The sequence below is a fragment of the Jaculus jaculus genome, chromosome 1, assembly GCF_020740685.1.
Source record: "Jaculus jaculus isolate mJacJac1 chromosome 1, mJacJac1.mat.Y.cur, whole genome shotgun sequence".
NCBI lineage: Eukaryota > Metazoa > Chordata > Mammalia > Rodentia > Dipodidae > Jaculus > Jaculus jaculus.
Window position 1 is genome coordinate 150,479,628 of NC_059102.1, and position 18,600 is coordinate 150,498,227.

Here is an 18,600-nt window from a genome sequence, read left to right on the forward strand (position 1 = left end):
CGAGGCAGAGGCTTCTCTTGTATAGAAGGCGAGGGAGATGGGTTCTGTGTACCCCACTAGAGGACAGAGGAAGAATCAAGGAGCCTGTTACCCTTGTCAACAGCTACGACATCAAAACGCCAGGCACAAGGGGAGGATGAGCACTCAGAGATAAGGGATAGAGTGCTTGGGGCAAGAGAAAGCAGGCCGAAGGGGCATCAGTGTATTCAAAAGCATTTTGGGATCAGGGGAAGAGGAGGAACGTGAGACAATGGTGCATTTTTAAATGCACAGCTTGGTGGCACTGAGCTGACCCTCCAATGACACGCAAACGCCACCTCTGTCCATCTCCAGTACTCCTTGAGGACATCCGCACAAGAAGCTGCCACCCATCCCCTTCCTCAGCCACTGGCATTTCCTATCCATGGTGTATTCATTTATGGTCTGGCTTCTCTTATTGTGTACCCCACCCTCAGGGGTTTGTTTGTGCCGGGATTTTCTCTTTTTATTATTTTTATTTATTTGAAAGAGAGAAATTGAGAGAGAGAGAGAGAGAGAGAGAGAGAGAGAGAGAGAGAGAGAGAGAATGGACATGCCAGGGCCTTCAGCCATTGCAAATGATCTCCAAACACTTGCACCCCCTTGTGTGCATGTACGGCATTGCATGCTGGCATCACTGTGTGCCTGGCTTATGTGGGACCTGGAGATTTGAGCATGAGTTCTTAGGCTTTGCAGGCAAGTGCCTTAACCACTAAGCCATTTCTCCAGCCTGGGATTTTTGCTCTTTGGTCAGTGCACATTTGGTTTACCCATTGCTTATTGACGGGGAGCCAGGTTGCTCCTGTCTTCAGCTGCTGAGAACACTGCTGCCAGAAATATGGGCATGCATGTAACTTGTTTGGACCCCTTTTTAATTTCTCTGGGGGATATTCTTGGGAGTTTATACCAAGGTCTCCAAAGATAACTCAGAGCACAATAATCCCAAAAGAGCAAAATCCTTCATACTGAAAATCTTAAAAATCATGGCCCCAGGGCTGGAGAGATGGCTTAGCAGTTAAGGTGCTTGCTTGCGAAGCCTAAGGACCCAGGCTCGACTCTCCAGAACCTATGTAAGCCAGATGCATAATGCGGCACATGCATCTGGAGTTTGTGGCCTTGGCATGCCAGTTCTCTCTCTCTCTCATAATTTTCTTTTAAAAAATCATGCCCCTGGGGCTGGAGAAATTAGAGCCTAGAGGTTAAGTGCTTGCCTGTGAAGCCTAAGGACCCAGGTTCGAGGCTTGATTTCCCATGTCCCATGTAAGCCAGATGCACAGGGGGGTGCACGTGTCTGGAGTTCGTTTGCAGTGGCTGGAGGCCCTGGCATGCCCATTCTCTATCTGTGTGCCTCTTTCTCTCTCTGTCAGTCTGTCGCTCTCAATTAAATAAATAAATAAAAACCAAAACCAAAAAATCATGCCCTGGAACATTTATATTCTCAAAACATAATTCTGAAAAAAAATATTTTTTTTTTCCCAAAGAGGGCTAGGGAAATGGCTCAGTGGGTAAAATGCTTGCCATGCAGGCATAGGGACCTCTGTTTGGATTCCTAACACCTTCATAAAAGCTGGGCACAATGGCACACACCTATAATCCTAGCACTGGGGAGGTGGAGACAGGATCCCTTGAGCTTGCTAGAGAACTCATCTAACTGAATTAGTAGCTCTAGGTTTGGTGAAAGACCCTGTCTTAAAAAATAAGATGGATGGCTGCAGAGATGTCTCAGTGGTTAAAGGCACTTGCTTGCAAAACTTACCAGCCTGAGTTTGAGTCCCCAGTACCCATGTAAAGCCAGATGCACAAGTGGTGCATGTGTCTGGAGTTCATTTGCAGCAGCCATAAAATAAAATGGAGAGCCAGTGACAAATCAGAGGTCTGCATGTGTGAACTTTGAAACCTGACCCTTGGTTCCAGACAGGGGCGGACTCAGGCCCACCCAGACCTGGCACCTAAGAGCAGCTAGAGCAGCCTTCTGCCTGACTTCCTAACTCCCCTAGCTGGAGAGGGTGACCCCATTCATTGTAGGAGCCCAAGTTTCTATATATACAGGCTCTTTTTATTTCTACTTTTAAGAATTGTGCTAAAATACACATAACATAACATTTACAACTATAACCATTTTTTCTCAATCCATCTGGATTTTAAATTTATTTTTAACTGATACATAAAAACATAAAAATTGTACATATGGATGGGATACCATGTGGTGTTTTGATGTAAGTAGGCATTACATGTTTAAATTAGGTTAAATACACCCTTTTCAAACATTTATCATTTCTATATGGCAAAAAAAGCATTCAAAAATCTTTTCTTTTTGATTAAATTTTTTTAAATTTTTATTTATTTATTTGAGAGAGAAAAACAGAGAGAGAGAGAGAGAGAGAGAGGGAGGGAGAGAGAATGGGCACTTCAGGGCCTCCAGCCACTGAAAATGAATGCCAGATACATGCACCATCTAGTGCATTGGGCTCATGTGGGTCCTGGGGAATTTAACCTGGTTCTTTAGGCTTTGCAGGCAAGTGCCTTAACCACTAAGCCATCTCTTCAGTCCTATTTTTAAAAAATGTTACTTATTTTTTCATTTTGAGAGAGAGAGAGCAGAGAGGCAGATAGAGGGAATGGGCACACCAGGGCATCCAGTCACTGCAAATGAACTCCACATTCATGTGCCCCCTTGCATATTTAGCTTATGTGGGCACTGGGGAATCAAACCTGGGTCCTTGGACTTCCCAGGCAAATGCCTTAACCACTAAGCCATCCCTCTAGCCCTCTTCTAGATTTTTAAATATATTATTTTTTATTTACTTCGAGAGAGAATGAGCCCACCAGGGCCTCCAGCTACTGCAGACGAACTCCAGACGCATGTGCCATCTCATGCATCTGGCTTATGTCGGTACTTGGGAATTGAATCTGGGTCCTTAAGCTTCACAAGCAAGCGCTACCCCAACATCTCTCCAGCCCCTTCTTCTCTTTTTGAAATGTACAACACATCATTGTTTTATTTAGCACTCCAGCAGTTCATGCACCTTTCTAACTGCAGCTCAATACCTGCTGATCAACCCCTCTACATCTTTTGTCTTACGCGTTTTCTCCCCCACGGTCATCCTCCTCTGCTTCCTCCTCCACTTGGGTTACTTGGCGATCAAACCCAGAGCCTTGTACATGCTAGACAAGCCCCTTACCATTAAGCTACATCTCTAGTCTTTTCTTTCCTTCCTTCTTTTTTTGAAGACATTTTATTTATTTATTTATTTGAGACAGAGAGAGGGAGAGAGAGATAGAGAGTGACTGAGAATGGGCACGCCAGGGCCTCTGGCCACAGCAAACGAACTCCAGACACATGTGCTACCACGTGCCTCTGGCTTATGTGGGACCTGCAAAATCAAACCTGGATCCTTAGGCTTCACAGGCAAACGCCTTAATCTCTAAGCCATCTCTCCGGCCCTTATTTCTTTCTTTCTTTCCTTCCTTCCTTCTTGCTTTAACTTTTAATCTTTATTTTATCTTATTTATTTATTTGTTTGTTTTGTTTTTCGAGGTAGGGTCTCACTCTAGCCCAGGCTGACCTGTAATTCACTGTGGAGTCTCAAGGTGGCCTCGAACTCACAGCAATCCTCCTACCTCTGCCTCTCAAGTGCTGGGATTAAAGGCGTGCACTACCACGCCTGGCTTAATCTTGAGACAGAATCTCACTAAGTTGCCCAGGCAGACCTTGAATTTGTGACCCTTCTGCCTCTGCCTTATCTGGGATTACAGGCATGTTTCATAAGGTCCAGCTTCGTTTTGCTTGTTTGAGAGTCTTGCTCTGTGACTTGGGCTTTGGAATTCACGCTCCTCCTACCTCACTGTGGGGGTTTGATTCAGGTGTCCCCCATAAACTTAGGTGTTCTGAATGCTAGGTTCCCAGCTGATGGAGATTTGGGAATCAATGCCTCTTGGAGGAAGTGTATTGTTGGGGACAGGCTTATGGGTGTTATAGCCAGTTTTTCCTTGCCAGTGTTTGGCACACTCTCCTGTTGCTATCAACCACCTTATATTGGTCAGGAGGTGATGTCCACCCTCTGCTCATGCCTTCATTTTCCCCTGCCATCGTGGAGCTTCCCCTCAACCCTGCAAGCCAAAATAAACCTCTTTTTCCAACAAGCTGCTCTTGGTTGGGTGATTTCTACCAGCAATGCAAACCTGGCTGCAACAGTAAAGTGGTACTGAGGAGTGGGATTGCTGCTAGACACCTGAGTGTGGCTTTGGCCTTTTGGAGCTTATTTTCAAGAGGAATGTGGAAGGACTTGAAACTTTGGCCTAAGAGATGCCTTTCAGTGCTGTAAGTACAGCTTGATGGACTATTCTGGTCAGAGTTGAAAGACCTGAATGTAATAAGAACTATAGACTATGAGGTTTGAATTATGAGGGTGGAAAAGAGCTTTGCCTGGACAGGGCTAGCAGTTTGTGTGAGAAGCTTGCTGTTATGCCTGTGTCCTGAGAAGTTGTGCAGGGTTGCTTTGTGTAGAAATGAACTGGTGTGAGCAGAGGGATATGGTACAGAAAGAAAAATCTTTGGGTGAACTGCAGCCCATCCAGCTGCAATTGAGAAATTATAACATTTGAGATTGGGCTAACTGACCTGCACTGGGGCAATAGGAAGAATGTAGACTCTTTAGAAGGGGCCTGAGTGCTCAAGGAGTGTCCTATTCTTCAAAGTCTGTTTTATTCCCTCCTGGATCAACAAATTGGCACCCTACCTGGTATTGTGGAGTAAAAGAAGTGCAGGAAAGAGAGGGTCATTGAGTTTACAACACTGTGTTGTGTTTTGGATATGGCCATGGGCAATGTGAAGCAGGTTTGCTTGGATGCCTGCATGGAGAACCCATGGGGCCATGAGGATGAACCGTGGATTGCAGTGGAGACCCAGTGGAGATGCTGGGACCACAAGATGGCTGCTAAGGAAAGCTGCCGGCCCCAATGAAGTTTTCCAGGACTGTGAGTAGCCTAGCTGGAGGGGCAAAACTGGAATGCCAGAGACTTGCTGCTGGTTAGAATTATAGAACTTGGAGATTTGTCACTGGTTAGAGTTGTTGGACTTAAAACTACAGACTTTGATGTTTGCCCTCATTGTTTTAAATCTTGTTTTGGCTGAATATTTCTTTGCTATGCCCAATGCCATCTTTTGCAATGTGAATGTTTATTCTGTGCCATTGTGGGATTTTGGGGGATTTTTTGGTATTATGGCTCAGTTAAAAGTTCTTGGACTATGGGGATGTTTGAACATCATTGGAATTGATAAAAACTATGGGGACTTTTAAAGTTGGATTTAATACACTGTATTTTATATCATGTATAGATATCAGTTTATGGGGGCCAGGGGCAGAATGTGGTGACTTGAGTCAGGTGTCCCCCATAAACTTAGGTGTTCTGAATGCTAGGTTCCCAGATGATGAAGATTTGGGAATTAGCACCTCTTGGAGGCAGTGTATTGTTGGGGGCGGGCTTATGGGTGTTATAACCAGTTTTCCCTTGCCAGTGTTTGGCACACTCTCCTGTTGCTATTGTCTACCTTATGTTGGTCAGGGGGTGATGTCCACCCTCTGCTCATGCCATCGTTTTCCCTGCCATAATGGAGTTTCCCCCTTGAGCCTGTAAGCCAAAATAAATCTCTTTTTCCCACAAGCTGATCTTGGTTGGGTGATTTCTACCAGCAATGCGAACCTGACTGCAATACTCACTCTCCAAGCACTGGGATTATGAGTCTGCAGTGACCCACTCAGCTTCCCACTGTTAAGTGCATGGCCCAGCGGCATGAGTTGCATTCATAATAATATATAATGCTGATGATGTCACTACCATTCATCCATAGAACTTCCTTCTCTTCCCAAATGGAACCACTGTCCCCATTAACACTGACCGCTCAGCACCTTCCAGCCCCTGGCATCCTCTATCTCTGTGGATTTAATGACCCGGAGGACCTCAAAGACATAGAATCACATCAAGCTTGTCCTTCTATAACTTGTCATGTCACACAACATGATGACCTTGAGGTTCATCCCTGATGTAGCAAGTGTCAGACCCCCCTTTGCTGCCAAGACTGAGTGACAGCCCATTACCAGGCCGGGCCCCTTGCTGCTTGCTGATCACGTGTCCACACTCAGGTTGCTTCCACCGTTGTGAGCACAGTTCACAGGCATCTGCTCGTGCCCTTGCTTTTGACACTTTTACCCAGGAGTGAACTTGGCAGATCACGTGGTAATGTGATTTTTAAAAATTATCTATTTATTTTTATTTGAGAGAAAGAGGGAGAAATAGAGAGAGAATGGGCACTCCAGGGCATCCAGCCACTGCAAATGAACTCCAGACGCGTGCGCCACCCTGTGCATCTGGCTTATATGGGTCCTGGGGAACTGAACCGGGATCATTTGGCTTTGCAGGCAAACGCCTTAATCGTTAAGCCATCTCTCCAGCCCTGATGTGATGTTTAATATCTGAGGAACCACCAGACTGTTTCCCCAGTGTCTGTAGCATCTGGAACCTTCCACCAGCTTTTCCATGCCTCATCCACACCTGGGCCTTTGTTCTATTGAGAGCCGAGAGTGGCGATGCATGATGGCCAGCTCTCTCCCTGTCCATAGCATCACAGATACCTTGGTTGCTTCTCCTCACTTCACATATGTGTGTTTTGTACGCGTCACCTAGGGCTGAGTGTCTGCCTGCTCTTGTCTTTTTTGTTTGTTTGTTTTTTTTTGTTTTTTTGAGGTAGGATCCCACTCTAGCCCAGGCTGACCTGGAATTCACTATGTAGTCTCAGGGTGGCCTTGAACTCATGGTGATACTCCTACCACTGGAATGGATTAAAGGCGTGCGCCACCACGCCCGGCCTTCACTCTTGTCTTTCTGTAGCTTCTGTCTGTGTTTGAACAGAGCCTGGAACCACACTGAGACCCTGGACACTAGCGGCCACCCGGATGGCGTGAGTGACACCCTCTGCCGCTGCCTACCACTTCCTCTCTGGGCCCCATGAAAATCCAAGACCTACCTGCAGGGGGAGGGGGGCTATGCATTTACCTGGACCCCTGGAGGCTGACTGCGTGGGCCCATTGGGTCCTCTGCACTTGCAGTACAAGCAGGCTCGGCTGCAGGCGCTGGAGACCATGGCCGACGTCCTCAAGAAGCGCATCGATCTCCTGACGGCCAAACTGCGCAGGTCGGTGTCACTAGATGAGGCTGGTGACTTGGCTCCAGATATGCTGCCCCTGAGCTCCACCTCTGTGTCTACCATCCCCACTTTTGCGGCCTCCACCTGCCCCAGAGCCTTGGTGCCCAATGGGGACAGAGAGATGCCTCAGGACCCTCGGGACTGGGAGGACCTACAAGCCAAGCCCTTTCCCACCACCTACCTCTTGGATGGTGAGACGCTGCCATGGAGCCCCAGCTGGAAGCCACGGAGCCTGAGTGCGGCGCCCCACTTCCACAGCCAACTGCAAGGTAAGGCTGGGGCTCTGGGCATCATGCCATTTGCGGGGCGTAGGGGGGTGGCTGTGGTCTGGAAGCAACAGGATTTCATTCTCTTCCTGCCTCTCAGTTTCCTGTCTGGAGAGTGAAGTAGAAAGACAATAGCCAGAAGCCGCTCAGGGGATATGAGCAGTGACAGTAGCTGATGCTCATAGGTGGCATGTGGCACAGGCCATAGCTGCTTCATTCCACGCTGGAGAAGGGGCGAGTCTCCTACTGTGCCTACTCCCCCCTCTCCGGCTCCCCAAGAGGCAAGCAGGGACCTATATCCACCACTCTTGCCACATTGTCTTACGTCACCCCCTTGCCTTGCAGGTTCAGGAAGTCATATCCCTTCCAAAGGTGTCATGAAGGACAGAGTCTGGGAGCTGGAAAAGAGATGGAAGAGAGAGGCAGCTGCCCTCCGCACTCTCAGTACCTGCACAAAGAGGTGAGTCATGGAGCCTCCTCTCAAATCCCCCGTGGGGAAGACCCATGCTGATCCTGGGTGTGGCAAGCCAGACGAGGAGTGACGTAGTTCCCATAGGACCTGCACTAGGTCACAGGTCATGCTGGCTATAATGCTGGCCTGTGTCACATGGTAGCTCTTGTTCACCTCTGAGCTGGGCAGCTTACACTGGGCCCTGGCTCAAGCCTCGCAGTGTGTGGAAATACCTCCAGGACATATTCCCTACAGACACTCCTTTGTGTTAGCTCTGAGCCTCTGGGAAACACATCTTGACGTCTTTTTTTAAAAAAAATATTTATTTATATGCTGGGCATGGTGGCGCATGCCTTTAATCCCAGCACTTGGGAGGCAGAGGTAGGAGGACCGCTGAGAGTTCGAGGCCACCCTGAGACTACAGAGTGAATTTCAGGTCAGCCTGAGCCAGAGTGAGACCCTACCTTGAAAAACCAAAAAAAAAAAAAAAAGTATTTATTTATTAGAGAGAGAATGGGCATGCTGGGGCCTCCAGCCACTGCAAACAAACTCCAGACATGTGCGCTACCTTGTGCATCTGCCTTACGTGGGTCCTGGGGGATTGAACCAGGGTACTTTGGCTTTGCAGGCAAATGCCTTAACCGCTAAGCTATCTCTCCAGCCCAACATCTTGGCTTCTTTTTGATTGTTGTCTGGGCCTAGGGGCTCTGACGCAGGAGTTATCACATTATCTAGGTTCCCTGTTTCCACACCTGAGTTCTCAGGGCCACCTGTCCCTTGTACCTTCTCCTGGCTTCTGTCCCCAGCCCTTCACTGCATCTAGCCCACACGAGTGTTTTAAAGCACCTTTCGTGTGTTTGATGACCTGCTCTAAATCCAGAGGCCCATCTCACCCTGGGTCCCTTTCTACTCTTAGGAATGACACCCATCCTATGCCACCCATCCTGTAGTGGGGTTCAGGAAAGCTTTGTCCCTCTAGAGACTCTAGTGATTGACTCTGAGCTGGTGCTTGACCCCTAAGCTGCCCACAAGAGAGCTAAGTGTCCCAGTCCTTTCACGGCCATAACCTTTCTTCTTCCCAGGGTCAGCAACATGTTTGGTCCTCTCTCCTGAAAACCTCCTCTGCCACCCCAAAAAGTCCTTTCTCCTCTCACTCGCCTGCTTTTTTCTCTTGCTTGGGTCCAGACCTAAGCAGGGCCCTCAATCCCACACAGGCCCCTTTCTGGTAATTCCCTGCACCGTGTGCCTCCTGCCAGTAGTTCCTGAATCACTTCAGGCTCTTTGCCTCACCGTCCTTGGGCAGGGATTCCACAGCCCAGCCGGAGAAGTCTGTTTTTGGGTAGTCCAGGAACTTGGGTTCAAAAATCTCAGAACTATGACCTGAGGTGAGGAAGATGGACAGCCACCATCTTGAGGGTTTGGCTGGCCCTTTGTCCCTGCTTTTTAACATTTTCAGACAGAGAGAGAGAGAGAGAATGAGAATGGGCGCACCAGGGCCTCCAGCCACTGCAAACAAACTCCAGACACGTGTGCCCCCTTTGTGCATCTGGCTAACATGGGTCCTGGGGAATCTAGCCTTGAACCGGAGTTCTTAGGCTTCACAGGCAAGCACTTAACCACTAAGTCATCTCTCCAGCCCCTGTCCCTGCTTTTTTGAGTCTACAAGGATAACTTCTGTTCAGTTTTTAAAAATTTATTTATTTGAGAGCAACAGACACAGAGAGAAAGGCAGAGAGAGGGAGAGAGAGAGGATGGGTGTGCCAGGGCTTCCAGCCACTGCAAACGAACTCCAGATGTGTGCGCTCCCTTGTGCATCTGGCTAATGTGGGACCTGGGGAACCGAGCCTCGAACCGGGGTCCTTAGTCTTCACAGGCAAGCGCTTAACTGCTAAGCCATCTCTCCAGCCCAAGGATAACTTCTGACCTCGGCTTCATCTCCAGCAACAAGGCTGCATCATACTTCTGGCTGTAGCCTGGGCTGTCCCCCGCTTGGTGACCAGAATGTCGCTCACACAGGGAGGGGCCGTGCAAGGCAGGCGGGAGCAGATCTCAGTGCAGGGAGAGTGGGCTGTGCGGGGAGGCCGCAGTCGGGGCGCAAGTAGCCGCAGTGTGAAAGCCAGAGGGTGGTTGTCGCTGCCTCTTTGATAGGCCCGTGGCTGCCCTGTAATGGAGTGTGTGCAATCCCAGCTCTGTCTGTGGAACAAGGTCAAGGCGAGTGCCCAGTGCGTCATCCACAGGGGAGGGCAACACAAGCCGTCCTGCTGCTGCCCGCTTCTGGAGCCGGGACACTTCCCACCTGTTCTGATGCCTTTAACCTCCTCGGGAGCGAGGCCAGGTTGGGCCCGTGTCCTCACTGATGCCCAGTGGCCATTAGGGGGCAGCATTAGGCTGGTTTTCCTCCTCTTAAACCGCCAGCCCCCTCATCAGGGCCTAGAATAGTCATAGGGTTCATTTCAGTGTCCCAGGCTTTAAGAAGGACAGACTAGGTCTGCCTTTAGGGATCGGTGCTGGCATTCGTGACACAAAGCCAGGAGGATAAGCCTGGCTTTCCCCCCAGTCTTCTACCTTCTGTGATCATAGCCTGGATGAGACCACCTGCTTGGGACACTGGGTACTGCAGACCCCCAGCCAGCCCGGCAGCCCCAGAGAGACCTGAAGAGATGGGAAGAAATCACCTACCGGGCTCTGGGGGAGCAGGGGTGAGGGGTAGGAACAGAGGCCTGCTGGGACACCCTTGGTAGGTGGGGTCTTGTATGTTTCGTGTTCACGAGCAGGTCGGTCCTGACACTTCAGCCCTAAAAACCAGGGTTCGAGCCTGCCTCTCCTGGTTTGTGGCTTTCCTTTGATGCCCTTCAGGTGTGTCCTCCACTACCTGGCTCTGTTGCCTCTCGGGCTGAGTCCTGAGTTGGAACGGGACCTCCTCCTCTTCCTCACAGGGCCTCTGGACCTTTTGCCATTATCTCAAGGCGAGGGGTTTCCGGCTGTCCCCACCCATCCTGGCATTCAACCCCATTGCAGAGCTGCTCTTGCCTTCTGGAAACTTCTTTCACGTCTGTGCTCCCATGCTGCTTTATAGCCCCTTGCAGCCTCAACTTAATGTCCATCTGTGCTGGAAGACCCTGAGTTCCAGGCAAGGGCCCAAGTGATGGTCATTACCATATTTTCAGCCCCTCACAGCACCCAAGGTTCAGCAGGGGTGAGACAGGCCCCTATGGGCCCCATAGTCTCCTGCACACAGGTGTGAGTGGCATCTTCAACGACTCAGGTGGATTCTGGGTCACTGTGTGCAAGGGACAGATGGTGCCCGAGGGAGAAAGTGGAGCAAGGCGGGGCTGTGCTTGCCGCCCCCACACACCTGGCACAAACGCCCACTACACACTCATTTTCCGTGTCTTAGTGTCCTCTGATCCTAGCAGCTGCTACCTACCTGTGCTCAGTGGCTCACCACCCACTTGAGCTGCTTCTGCCTGGGCACAGTGAGGAGGGCCAGCTTCCTGAGTCTAGCCAGGCCTTGGTCCTTGGCCACAGCTAGAGCTCTTCCTCCAGGACCCAGCCCTGCCTCAGAGGCCTTGTGACAGCTCAGGGCCACGGTGCTAGCCATGAGGCAGAGTTGTGGGGCGGGACGGGAATGATGTGGAACCCTTGTTTGGCATAGCCTGGTGGGCAGTGTCCTTGGCAGCTGGCAGAGATGACCAGGATGGCCGCTTTGGCAGATGGGGTTCTGATTCTACCCCCAGAGCCTGGTGGTGACAGAGTTGATGTTACACACACACACACACACACACACACACACACACACACACACCTATTCCCTGTGTCCATACTCGGGTATGATGGCTGTGGGCGTCTGGCCATTGATACATGTGTGCCACCTGTCTGCTGCTGTTCTCTGGGTCAGAGGCCAGTTCCCTAACAGAGAGCTTTAGCCTTCAAGTCCTGCCTGAGTCTGAGAGCTACTGGGGCCATGCGTGTCCCGAGTCCTGCCGAGTGGGGTGCTGTCCCCACATCGCGTACTTCCTCTTGCCTCCTCCACGGCCCGGCCTCACTCACCACACACTTTTCGTTCTCCAGCTCTCTCGAGACGCCGCTGGCTGCACCAGATCCCACGCTTGACTCCCTTTGGCTGGAAGAAATGCCAGAAGCCAGAGGGGCGGGCTTGGTAACGCCCAGGACCACCCTGAGCTGCGGTAAGGGCAGGCTTGCAGACAGGACTTGGGCTGGCTGGTCAGGCGTCCGGGGCAGCCTGTCAGGGGCTCCCTCCACTGCCTAGCTCGAGCCTAGTCCTGCAGGGTAGAGCTCCTTTCCTTTGTGGCCAGCAACCACATATCAGTATTAAAGTGTTTTTGAGGTTCTCTGGCCCATACTCTGATCCTGTCGTGTCTGTTGTGACGTGGGTCATCGCTGTTTCTAGAATGGCCATTTCCTGTAGCCCAAGAGTGTCATTCTTTTTACTTTTCTAGGGTCCATCCACCCAGGACTCTGCTGTGTTTTTTATAAAAAAATATTTTTTTTAAATTTATTTGCAAGGAGAGAGAAGAGAGAGAGAGAGAGAATGGGTGCACCAGGGCCTCTAACTGCTGCAAATGAACTCCAGATGTATGTGCCAGTTTGCGCATCTGTCTGGCTTTATGTGGGTACTGGGGAATAGAATTCTGTTAGTTAAGACTTTGCCGGCAAGCACCTTAACTGCTGAGCCATCTCTCCAGCCCCCGCTCCCCTCTTTTTCCGGTTCTTAGGTGTTCTTGTTCCTTGAGAAAGGCTTAGCTAGTTAGCAGAGCTCCAGGCTTCACCTCCAGGGTAGAGCCTGGGGAAAGGGACCTCAGACCTGAGCTAAGAGCCCTGGCCATACCCAGAAAGTGTGGCTCAGCTCCTGTGTGGACTGGCAGAGGAGTCCAGGACATATGTCTGTGGAAGCAGTACCTGGTAGGCTCACACTATGTGTAGATGAGCAGATGGGAGTCCCTTGACTCTGGCTACTGGAGACCCTTCCTGCCTTGTATGGGGCACCTGTAGGTTTCAGGCGGGTGTTACTGAGTCTCCCAGGCTTCAGGGGTACAGAGAGCCTCCATGACCCATAGTCTTACTGCTCCTGCCATGCACTGGCTGAGTAATGTGGCATGCCTGCCACTGATGGCAGCCCAAGCTCTTGTCCCCATGACACCTGCATTTTAGGATTGCAGACAGTAAGGAGATGAGCAGGAAGGAGTTCCCAGTGCATGACATCCTGAGGCAGGAGGGGCAGGAGGCACACATACAGGGAGGGGCCATGGCCAAGGATGGCCCAAGCAGGTCGCCAGCCTATCTTGGTCTGTTTGTATGCTGTAACAGAAAACCTGGAGCTGGGCAGCATAACAAACAGACTTCCTGGCTCACAGTTCCACAGGTGGGAAGGTTGAAAGCAAGGGGCCTGCTAAGGGTTTTCTTGCCACATCATGCCGTGGCAGAAGGCCAGTGGGGCTGAGCCTTCCCCGGTGTCCTAGGTCCATTTCTGATCCATTCCTGGGCCTGGTGGCCTGATCCATACCTTCTGAAGCTGGTATCATGTCAACATCAATTTGAATCAGGGCACAGCCTTATCACTCCCCAGAAATTGTGGCTCAGAGATGGACAGGGGGATCTGTCTATCTCTGTCTGGCTTTGTACCCTGTCCTCCTCAAGATGGGCTGAGCAGTAAGGTGGCCATTATGTGATGGTCAAGGACAAGTCATTATTATTATTATTATTATTATTATTATTATTAGTTATGGACATACTCAGTATATAAACATCACATGTTGGTACCATCCTTACCCTCATCCCTGTCCCCCTTCCGAAGGGACCCCAGCTGGCTGTCCCCATGGGGATTGTGGGTAGTGCATTGTGGGGTTAGCCATCAGTTTTGGGGAAGAGGCAATGTCTCTGTGCATAATGTCCCAACTTGTGGCGCTAACAATCTTTCCACCCCCTCTTCTACGAATTTCCCTGAGCCATGTTGGGTTCATTTTAGGTCTGCTTCAATGATGGGCTCTTGGGAGCCTCTGTGTCTCTGGATCTCTGATTTGGTAGGTGTTGAGTGTCCTCTATGTCAATCTCCTTCACCCTTGTGCTGAGATCAGGTTCACTGAGATAGCAGCACTCTTGCTCATTTCCCCAATTACTCTATGGTTTCAGTTTATTATTATTATTAACAACATATTTCGTATGGATACATCAATGTGTTGCTACCGTCTTTTCCCTCGTCCCTTCCCCCATTCCACTGAGGACTCTCCTCAGTGGGGTTGCAGGCTTTCCCTGTGGGGTTGTGGTTTATACATCATGGGAACAGCAGTCAGTTATTTTTGGGTGGAGCGAATGCCTCAGGGCATGATGTCTCAACCTGTGGCTCTTACAGTCTTTCTGCCCCCTGTTCTGCAAAATTCCCTGAGCCATGGTGGGTGAGTTTTATGTCTACTTCAGTGATGAGCTCTTAGGAGCCTCTAAAAATGTGGAACGCTCCACAAATTTGCGTGTCATCCTTGCACAGGGGCCATGCTAACCTTCTCTGTATCGTTCTAATTTCATACATGTGCTGCTGAACAAGCACAAGGACAGCTCTTTTTAAAATTTATTTTTATTTTTATTTATTTATTTGAAAGTGACAGAGAGAGAGAGAGAGAATGGGCACACCAGGGCCTCTGGCCGCTGCAAATGAACTCCAGATGTGTGCGCTCCCTTGTGCATCTGGCTAACGTGGGTTCTGGGGAATCGAGCCTCAAACTGGGGTCCTTAGGCTTCACAGGCAAGCACTTAACTGATAAGCCATCTCTCCAGCCCACAGGGACAGTTCTTCATCACAGTGGGCCAGCCATTTCCTGGCCAGGACCCTCCAAGGGGGTGAGCTCAGGATCAGGCTGTGGCCCTTACTTCAGTCTTACCTCTCACCCAAACTTGTTTGCCGTCCTCTGGATGGAAGGTGCTGGCAGCCCAAGGAGACAGCAATGGGAGGGAAGGCTTTCAGTTCCAACTATCACCACTACAGACAGTACTGTCTAGTGGAACTTTCTTGATTTCAACACCCAGACCTCTCTGCTCAGTAGAATGTTCAGTAGTGAGGGAGCATGTGACTGGGCTGGAGTGGGAGGGAACGATACATTTTATGGCTTTAGGTGTAAATGTGACAGCAGCTATGGTGCCACTGCCTTGCTGACACAAAACTCTGTTCTCAAAGGCAGCAGGTCTCCCCTTGAGGGCAATGGCTTTTGCCAGCCCAGTTGGGGTAGGGAGGCTGCGAACACCAAGGAACCCAGTGTGTAACTGAGAATGGCTCACCGCCATAATTGTCATTCTTTTGTTTTTTGTTTGTTTTATTTTTATTTATTTATTTGAGAGCGACAGACAGAGAAAGGCAGAGAGAGAGAGAAAGAATGGGCATGCCAAGGCTTCCAAGCACTGCAAACAAACTCCAGATGCGTGCGCCCCCTTGTGCATCTGGCTAATGTGGCTCCTGGGGAATCAAGCCTCGAACTGGGGTCCTTACGCATCACGGGCAAGTGCTTAACCGCTAAGCCATATCTCCAGCCTTGTCATTCTTACCAGTAAAGAACCAAGATTGCTGGGCCTTCTGGGCCCCCCAGTACTGGCTTCCAGGTGGTGCTGCTGAATTATTGGGGTTTCAAGGCCAGAGTTACCCTTTTTTAATGGGGTTGACCTCAGCAGACTGTGGAGTTGTTCCTTTTTTTTTTTTTCGAGGCAGGATCTCACTCTAGCACTGGCCAACCTGAAAGTCACTCTGTAGCTCCAGGCTGGCATCAAACTCACAGTGATCCTCCCACCCTCTGGGATTAAAGGTATGGGCCACCACACAGGGCTTGTTCGTTTTTTTGTTCTTCCGAGGTAGGGTCTCACTCTGGTCCAGGCTGACCTGGAATTAACAATGTAGTCTCAGCGTGGCCTCGAACTCATGGTGATCCTCCTACCTCTGCCTCCCAAGCGCTGGGATTAAAGGCGTGCGCCACTACACCCGGCTTGTTCCAGTTTTCTTCCGGGTCACTGCTCAGAGTTTAGGAATGTGCAGCCTGCATTGCTCTGTGACTATCAGGATGATGATGTGGCCAAGATGACCAGGAGCTGCCTTGTCTGAAGGTCTGGGAGGTTTCAGGGGGCCTCAGACCTCTGAAGCTCTGGGATCTGTGGAGAGTGTGGGTGGGGACTTGTTCTGGCTTCAGCCTCCCTCAAAGGTCAAGATGAAAGCAATGAAGTGTCTTCTCCCTCTGCAGAGGAGCTGGAGCTCAGAGCAGTCACTGAACCAACTAAAAGTTGGTGGTGTCTTGGAGCACCTTGAGTACTCAACACGTGTCCTGTGACCAGCACCCCACTTCACCCCACTCTTTTCCTGCCATTGTGGCAATGCCCAGAAACAGGTGTGACTGCGGAGCTGCCATATCCAAGAAAGAGAGCAGTCCACTGGGAAGATGGTACTCTCTGGGTGGAGGCTTGGGTTCCTTCTGTGGCCTTTCTGCACCCTGACCAGAAAGTGACTTGAGTCACAAGAGGCCATCAGAAGAGCCATGGCATCCTAACCAGAGGGTCCAAGCCTGGGCTGAGCTGATTATCCTCTCTGCTCAAAAAGAAAGGAGGGGCTGGTGAGATGGCTTAGTGGTTAAGGCGCTTGCCTACAAAGCCTAAAGACCAAGGTTTGAGTCCCCAGTACCCACACAAGTCAGACGCACAGGGGGGCACATGCATCTGGAGTTCGTTTGCAGTGGCTAGAGGCCCTGGTGCATCCATTCTCTCTATATATCTGCCTCTTTCTCTCTCTCTCACTTTCTCAAATAGATAAAATAAATATATATATATATATATTTTTTTTTTTGTTTTTGTTTTTTGAGATAGGGTCTCACTCTGGCCCAGGCTGACCTGGAATTCACTGTGTAGTCTCAGGGTGGCCTCGAACTCACAGCGATCCTCCTACCTCTGCCTCCTGAGTGCTGGGATTAAAGGTGTGTGCCACCACGCCCAGCTCAAATAAAATATTTAAAAAAAAGAAAGGAAGCCCCGTCCACTGCCCATTGAGACTTCATGTTCTAAGGTGAGGCCTTACTGTGGAGCAACCTCAGAAGCCCCAGGGAGATCCCCAAACTTGTCCCTCTGTTAGTGTGCACCCACCTGGCCAGCATTTACCCGCTGTCTCCCATATGGCTACAGAGAGGAGGGTTTTTTAAAAGACTTTTTTTCTTTGTTTTTCGAGGTAGGGTCTCACTCTAGCCCAGGCTGACCTGGAATTCACTATGGAGTCTCAGGGTGGCCTCAAACTCACGACGATCCTCCTATCTCTGCCTCCTGAGTGCTGGGATTAAAGGCATGTGCCACCATGCCCAGCAAGACTATTTCTTTTTATTTATTTATTTGCCAGCAGAGAGAGAGAGGGAGAGAGAGAGAGAGAGAGAGAGAGAATGGGCGCATCAGGGCCTCCAGCCACTGCAAACAAACCCCAGATGCATGCACTACTTTGTGCATCCTACTTGATGTGGGTATGGGGGAACTGAACACAGGTTGTTAGGCTTTGCAGGCAAGCGCCTTAACCATTGAGCAATCTCTCCAGCCCAGGCTCTTTAAGACTTTTTTATAGGGCTGGAGAGGTGGCTTAGTGGTTAAGCGCTTGGCTGTGAAGCCTAAGGACCCTCGTTCAAGGCTCGATTCCCCAGGATCCACATTAGACAGATGCACAAGGGGGCGCACACATCTGAAGTTTGTTTGCAGTGGCTGGAGGTCCTGGTGTGCCCATTCTCTATCTATCTATCTATCTATCTATCTATCTATCTATCTATCTATCTATCTATCTATCTACCTACCTACCTACCTACCTCTGTCTCTGTCGCTTTCAAATAAAATAAACTTTTTAATAGTTTTATTTATTTATTTATTAGAGACAGAGGGAGAGAGAGAGAGAGAGAATGGATATGATGCTAGGGCCTCTAGCCACTGCAAACGAATTCCAGACATTTGTACCACAATGTTCATCTGGCTAATGTGGGACCTGGAGAATCAAACCTGGGTCTTTAGGCTTCGCAGGCAAGCACCTTAACCACTAAGCCTCAGGCTTTTTTTCTTTTTTTAATGCGTTGGATGCCACCCCACCCCCAGGCATCAGGCACCTGCCCTCCCGGCCTCTGGGCCTCAGTTTCCTTGCAGGCTAAGAAGCTGCGTTAACCTGCCACAAGCACGTGCGGCTCAGCAAGGAGAGAGGCCTGGAGCACTTTCTGCCGCTCAGCTGCCCCTCCTCCGTGGTCCACAGGTCAGCAGAAGCCCAAGGGGCCATGCTCTGGAGGCCTACATGATGGGCACCTCAGCGACTTCCAGCTGAAGTCCATGAGCTTTCTCGAATCAATGAAGGTATGACCCACCCCAGGCTATCAAGCCATGACAAGTGTGTCCCCTTTAGACGTCTTGGAGACAAGCCCGAGAAGCCTTTGTGTCCTCAGGCTAAGTGGAAGGACCCAAAGTGCGGAACTGGAGGGTTCAGAAGCACCCACACGCTGCCCCATGTTGGGAGTGAGGCATGCACGTGGGAAGAACCCCCAGCAGAGAGAGAAAAGTCAGTTGCCCAGAGGGACAATCCCTGACCAGGCATAGGGTACAGTGGGGCGGCCTTCATAGCCTGTGGCAGGCAAGGTGCAGGCAGACTCTGAGGTGTGGGCTCTCGT

General features: G+C 50.2%; 1 protein-coding gene and 1 non-coding gene across 3 annotated transcripts in view; one reads left to right on the forward strand and one right to left on the reverse strand.

Moving 5' to 3' along the window:
- Ccdc187 (coiled-coil domain containing 187) overlaps positions 1-18,600 on the forward strand; it is a 62,097-nt gene that overhangs the window by 21,328 nt on the left and 22,169 nt on the right. Inside the window, exons 7-11 of one of the 2 annotated variants that reach the window (XM_045137458.1) lie at positions 6,928-6,976; positions 7,125-7,491; positions 7,840-7,948; positions 12,011-12,126; positions 18,192-18,289. In XM_045137458.1, the coding sequence (XP_044993393.1) occupies positions 6,928-6,976; positions 7,125-7,491; positions 7,840-7,948; positions 12,011-12,126; positions 18,192-18,289 (739 nt within the window). Of the gene's footprint in view, positions 1-6,906; positions 6,977-7,124; positions 7,492-7,839; positions 7,949-12,010; positions 12,127-18,191; positions 18,290-18,600 lie in introns of both variants that reach the window. The other variant, XM_045137939.1, reaches the window with a different exon arrangement.
- On the reverse strand, positions 14,397-14,501 carry LOC123458215. Its single transcript, XR_006635512.1, has one exon. It is a non-coding gene; the product is annotated as a U6 spliceosomal RNA (small nuclear RNA).